This window comes from Dioscorea cayenensis, chromosome 15, assembly GCF_009730915.1.
Source record: "Dioscorea cayenensis subsp. rotundata cultivar TDr96_F1 chromosome 15, TDr96_F1_v2_PseudoChromosome.rev07_lg8_w22 25.fasta, whole genome shotgun sequence".
Taxonomy (NCBI): domain Eukaryota; kingdom Viridiplantae; phylum Streptophyta; class Magnoliopsida; order Dioscoreales; family Dioscoreaceae; genus Dioscorea; species Dioscorea cayenensis.
The window spans coordinates 1673944-1680981 of NC_052485.1; the positions used below are offsets into that span (position 1 = coordinate 1673944).

Consider the following 7038-nt stretch of genomic DNA (forward strand, 5'->3'; position numbering starts at 1 on the left):
AAGAGTCAAAAGTCTCACTTCTAATTAAAAGAGAGTTCTATGGAAATGTGACTTCATTGTTTCCATCACTTTTGGTTTATTCGTGCGAACTAAAATCTTTTTGAATAAGGTGAATAAACTATAGATTTATTAAAAGAAAAGAAACATAACAAACACTCTCTAAAATAACAAATTTTAAGGTCTTGCATAATATTACCAGGGAAATTAACATATGAAAATTACAGACATTTTAATGTTGCCTGGAAAAAGATTTGCAGACCTCGAAACATATATGGGTGGTTGGGGAATTCTTAATATCCAGGACTTCAATAGTACCCTTCTTGGAAAATGGTGGTGGAAAATTAATTCTAGCCCTAATGGCTTATGGGCCAAAATTATTAAAGTTAACTATTTTGCCGCAAATCCTGTTTGTCCTCTTTTTCTCCCACCTCCAAGAAATAAATCATTTTTTTTGGCAGGGATACTTTCTTCTCTGAATTCTTTTCGCTCATGTGTCTCTAAAACAATTAGAAATGGGGTCAACACCTACTTTTGGCATGATAGGTGGTTCTCCGGGAAAACTCTGAAAGATCTTTGGCCTCATCTTTTCAATGATTGTATTGATCCTTGGATCACAGTTCGCCAGTTTTCTGAACAAGTTAGTTCCCCTAAAAATCTCTTTCTTAACTCTACCTCTGGAGAATTAACTCTTATTTTGAATGTGATCCCGGATTGTACCAGTGATCATGAAGACTTCTATACTTGGCCCCTGGATAAAAGTGGAATCTTCTCGGTAAAATTTTATTACAAGTTTCTTATCGATGGAGGTATTCGTTGTCCACTTTATACCAAATTCTAGAAAATTAGATGCCCAATTAAAATAACCTTATTTTGCTGGCTCGCTTGGATAGATAAAATTCTCACCCTTACAAACCTTTTCTAGAAAAGGGTGTAACTTCCAAAATACAACTAATACATGCGTACTCTGCCACAGGGCCTCCGAATCTGTTGATCATCTCTTAAATTGCTTATACACAACACGTATCTGGTCTTTCTTTGCACAACTTTTGGAAATTAATTCCAGCCCCTCCTCCATCTCGTCGATTTGGACCACTTGGATCACTTCATTTCCTCCTCAATGCCAGTCCCTCTGGGATCTTTGCATTAGAGCTATTATTTGGAATATTTGGCTTGAGTGCAAAAACCGCATATTTCAATTTACAGCACTACTTACTCACTCTTTACTGTTAAAAATTGCTAATATACTACTCTCTTGGTTTTCAACGGCATCTGATAATCTCCAGCAGACATAGGCTAATGCTTCTCAGAAAATCAAGTGCTCTATCAATTTCATTAGCGCTAGGGTTTAAAACATTCCAAGCGATCCAGATCCTATTCCAGAGTTGGAGTAGTGCTCCCTGCTCTCAAACCTGTAGACCTGTATCCCCTTTTGGTGGTTCCCGTCAACAAAGCTGATTTATTGGCTTGTTATCTTCTCCTTGCTTTTTTTCTTAGTTCTTATTGCTCCTCATCTCTGATGAGAGCTTCAGTCTTTTTTAGTTTATTTGTACTTTACTTGATTGTACTATTTTTTTTTCAATAAAATTTGTGTTTTATCCACTTTTATCAAAAATTACAGATCCATGTTCACATATGAGATTCCTTCGGATTTTTCTTTCACTTTGAGAGAAAGCAAGTTGTTAAAGCTGTTGCTTCGTTTTGGGGCCAACCATCAAACCTTTACATTTCATTTTCAAACTTGATATCACATTAATTAAATTTGTTGTTGCCAATAACATGCCACATACATCTATCTCTTAGTCTTGTGGGTCTGTCCTAATCTTTCACTCGTAACCCATCTTCTTAATTTTTTAAAGATAATTGAAATATTTTAACGATAATTATAAATATTAAATAGAATATATTTTCAGTATGGTTCTTAATAAGTCCTTAATTATGTATATTTTTTACTATCAAAACAATACACTTAGGATGTCTTTTTTTTAACAAATTTTGCCTGGATTGGTGCTTGATTAGTTCACCACTTGTGAGTATGCAAGTTGTAGATTATGAGCTTGTATAAAAAAGAACGAAAAGGAAGTAAATCAAGGTGAAAACCAACATGAAAGATAATTCCAGAGGATTACCTGGGGGTCATACATGGCCCCATGTGATTAAGTCACTAAAGAGCATAAATGCCCCCAGATTTCACAAAAACCTAGGAAGTACCGGAAGGTAGATGTTGTCTGCAATCCACATGTCTTTATTAAAGGCTGATTAGTTAGGATCCAAAAGGTAATTTAAAATCTTACTCAAGTGAGATGACAAAACCTTGGAGATAATGTTAAGTGACGAATTTATAAGGCTAAAACATGGCTGAAGTTAAAAAACAGGCTTATGGAATTTCATTTTCAATATGAGGGCTATATTAGCTCAATTGATGCGTTCCAAATTGACATGACTGAAGTAAAAGTCAGTACAAAGCTTACAGACTTTGGACATCGGTGTAATTGTTCTAATAAAAAAGAATGGCAACCATGTTGAGTCAAGGAGCATTGTCTGCACCAACTTTAGATGTTGCCCGCTTGATTTCCTCCAGAGAGAATGAAACCCATAAGAAGGTGAGGTGAGCATGAATGATCTTTATTGGATTGCAGCATATTCTAATAAATTCTGAGTCGAAAGTCAAACTCAGAGTCAAACTGTTTATGAAAGTGAGACGCAAAGGTATGCATATTTGATCGTACCCTCTTAACCCAATAATCATTATTTTAGGAGATGCAGGTTATAAATATATATATATATATATGATTACGATTGCCTCATCTATTTGCCATTAAGTAGGATAACTGGGTATGCAGGGGTTATTATTTTGTTTAGATTCTCTGTATCTTTCTTTGTTGGTTTTTGTATTTTATTTTATTTTATTTATTTATTTATTATAAAAATGGATAAACGGACTTTATTGAAAAAAATAACAAACGAAACAAACACAAGAAAAAAAAAAAGAAAAATAGAGAACAATCATTAAAGGTGAGTCACAACAAGAATAAGAAATTAACAAAATCCACTAGAAGAAAAAAAAACAACATAACTAGCGAAGGCTAATGTCTGGAAACGCAGACCTGCATAAACTGACAGAAAGAGTCTCCTACTCCAGGGCTGTATTTTATTTTTCTCTTTGATTGTATTTTGTTGATGTCTATTATTAGTGGGCTGTTTTAATTTACATTATTTTTGTAATGCATGTGATTTACTGACTACTAAAAAAAAAAATTGGCATTGCCTGCTGAGCAGAATTATCATTTCCATAAATTCTTTATTTTTTAATTTGAAATGGTGGATAAACCACTAATTAATTAAAAAAGCAAGAAGTATAGAACAGCCGAACAAAAAATACAAACAAACCAATCGAAACAAAGCTAGACCATACATAAGCTAGAGCATATATATGTGAGAAGAATTTCCACAAATTCTTCTCACAATAAGTTTCTAAAATTGATCTCTTTATTTCTGCATCCTTCTGGCCGTATCAATACAAGGCAAAATGCCTTGTACACTCTTGGACCACTACTGAACGGGCCCACAGGTAGGTTTTCTAGCCTGTCAAAAGTATCAATCTTTCATCCCAAAACGACGCGTTTTTTATCATCTTCTTACAAATAGTTATTACTTCATATTTACCTACATATCTCCAGTGATGCTCTATATGATGAAAGTTCTACCTTAATTAGTTGCTATAAATCTAGTAACACAGCATGCTTGATGAATTCCATTCTTGAGCGCCAAAAGCGGCAATAGCACAAGTTGTTGATAAGATGGGGAAGTGTATGGCTAAAGATGGAAACACTTCAGCCCTTCGTAGAGGAGCATGGAGTGAGGAAGAGGATTCACGGCTGAGGAGATGCATGGAGAAGTATGGTGCAATAAAATGGTGCGACGTGCCCTCCAAAGCAGGTGTGTACATATTCTTCTCTATTATTACGTTTCTTCATTTTATCTTCTTCATTATTTGTTTGAGAAGCTTTATATATATAAGCTGTGAGCAATGGTTTTGAAGGTCTGAATCGATGTCGGAAGAGCTGTAGGCTTAGGTGGCTGAACTATCTCAGTCCAAGCATCAAGAGAGGGAGGTTTGAAGATGATGAGGAGGACCTTATCATTAGGCTCCATAAGCTCCTTGGCAATAGGCAAGTCTTTGTTAACATATATCAAGCATGAAATTTGTTGGGCCAAAATGCACATATATCTCTTGTCATGATCTGCAAGATATAGACTGAAAGTATAAATGAAAGAGAAAAAAAAAGATGGTAACTCCACCTTTCTTCCTGTGAGCGAGGACAGATTCTCTGTAGACTATATTTAAACAAAGTTAATGTGAGTCTTCATGTAGATGGAGGAATGCACCGCTATTAATTAACTTGTTTAATGATCTGCATTATGCTCATATCTTGAAATGATTAATTGATTAACAAGGGTATCATTTGTTCTCAGATGGTCACTAATTGCAGGAAGACTCCCAGGAAGGACAGCCAATGATATCAAGAATCACTGGAACACTCATTTAAGCAAAAAGAGTACCGCCAAAGAGAAGTTATGGAACCCCAAAATTATTGCTAAAGGTACCGCCGGTATAAAGCCAAGAGAGAAAAAAGGAGAATTTAAGGTCATCAAGCCACAACCTTGGACCATTCCAGTGAACTGGAGCTGGTTGAAGGATCAACCAGGGCACCAAGGACATTTGCAAGACAAGTCTGGAATTAATGTAGATCCACTACCACCATCAGCGAACAATATTAATGTCGCAAAGAGTGCAGCAGTCATCCCTGAGAAGCTTGATGATGTCTTCTTGGACATTGATGGTATGACAGTCGGGGAAATGCAGACCAGCTTTGAAGTTGGGAATATTGGAGGAAATGGAGATGGTGAGTTCTTTCTGCAAGAAGATGCAGGATGGGCTTCTTTTCTTCTGGACATGGATTTCTAGAACATTTTACTATTTTATGTAATTACTTCATAATTAATCTTTCCGTGAATCAGAAGGATGATAAGCCTCCGAATATTATCTATAACATGTTGGCTTAATTATTATCCCTTTTTGCCGAAATCATTTGCTTAATTAACTGCATGCATGCATGATTCATTTCTAGAGTGGCAGGATAAATATTCTAAGAGGTGTTTGTCAGAGGAGGCTATATTACAGCTGTTGATTTTAAATCATACTTGTTTTGTTTAAATGACGACAAGGGTGGACAAGGGTGGCTTCATGAAGTTTGTCAAAAGGATAGACATACAGATATAGTGGTGCACCAATTATAGTGTGTTAACAATTCTGTAAAAATTTACAATGTGGAGTGGACTAACACACAAGACAAGATATATTAACGATTACAAGCCTACAATGATAAACCCCCAACCACACCCACAAATCTTACAATCCTAGTGGTATCACTCCTCTCACAAGGAAATTGGTAAACAGTAGATGAGTAGTACCAATATAAAATTTATAAATATCTTTTAGTACATTAATTAGGCACAAAAATTCTCATTTCATACTCTTCACCCACATTATGACTTCCCAAAGACTATTTACTAGTTTTTATTTATTTATTGACAAATTGGTGACAATTAAGCACCTTTTATATTTTTAGTATTATGCTCGGTAGATTTAAACTCGATCGGGGACATCTCTTAAACATAAACAAAAATAAAAATCACTTTACTACGCCAAGCTCCTCAAAATTATAATAAATAATGAATTTATAGATTTATAATATATTTATCATACATTCTAATAATCTAAAGGCCATGATCGGTGACCGAAACAATAAAATGATTGGTATTACTTTAACCGTAGATGCAAGGGTGCGATCAAGGGTGTGAGCACCCCTTGACCCCAAGTAATGTATATACACACACACGCTAAGGGGAGGAGGCCAGAGGAAGCATCCTCAATCTCGTTTTTATTTTTAGTTTTTTTTAAATTTCAAAAATTTCCAAATTAATACTATACTCTAAAAATAGTATTTAAAAAATATATTATCAAAATTTATTATTTGACCTATTGATATATTACAAAGTAGTCCACGTAGTAAAAAAAATTATATTTTTTTAAAAATTTATTATTTAGCACCTTTGTTTTTTGCAAATTATTTTATATAGTATAAAAAAATTATATTTTTAGAAAAAAATAGTTAAAATTTATTATTTGACCATGACTTTTATAAACTATGATATAACATATAAAAAATATTTATAAAAATATATTGTTTATTTTTTGACTTTTTACTTGATCGCTCCTCAAATAAATTATTACTGTAAATTTATAGTCCTCATTATTTTTTTCATTAAATTGGATGGATCGGACGGTAATAACATGTCATTCGACCAATATATATATATATATATATTTAGAAAACTTTTAAAATTTGTTTTTAGTTCCTTGAGTCAAGCACTCCCTTTATCTTCCTTCTAGCTTCGCCCTATCGAGTAGATGTATATAGTATGTTTCATGAAAAACATGAAAAAAATCACATATTTATTAATTTGCTCTTTTCATTTTATAATGTTAATTTGTTTTGGGGTGTAGTTAGTTTGATATGTTTATGTTTGTTTATTTATTTATTTTTGATAAAGTAGATAAGCTATTTATCTCTACTATTGCTGGTGGGAGTTGAGCCCTGACCTCTAACTCTTAAAAGAAAAAATAATTATTCTTTTATCACAAAGGGGGTGTGTTTGTAGAAATCTCACCAAATTTAAGAATAAAATGCTCATATATGTCTATGATTTTTATCAATCGAATTATTCTTAATCTCAATCAATATTTGGAATAATCATTTGGACAGCTCATTTGATAGAAAGGAATTGCATAGATTAAAACATCTCTGGCAGTTGCAAATTGTTTTTTTAATAGATAAATCATAATTAATTAAAATAATTTAGCTGCAAATTATTAGTTCAAGGTTGTGTTTGATCCATAAAAAATGAGGGATAGCACAACATAACTTTTTTTTTACTGTATTTGATTTGTAAATAAAGTATGGGTATAGAATAAAA

At 33.3% G+C, this 7038-nt stretch overlaps 1 protein-coding gene across 1 annotated transcript; it reads left to right on the forward strand.

Moving 5' to 3' along the window:
• Positions 1 to 3716: 3716 nt before the first annotated feature.
• Positions 3717 to 5070, forward strand: LOC120276981 (transcription factor MYB1-like). The gene is made up of 3 exons (XM_039283720.1): positions 3717 to 3936; positions 4040 to 4169; positions 4474 to 5070. Exons 1-3 carry the CDS (start codon positions 3798 to 3800, stop codon positions 4964 to 4966), a joined length of 762 nt encoding a protein of 253 aa, XP_039139654.1. The 5' UTR covers positions 3717 to 3797; the 3' UTR covers positions 4967 to 5070.
• Positions 5071 to 7038: the final 1968 nt, after the last annotated feature.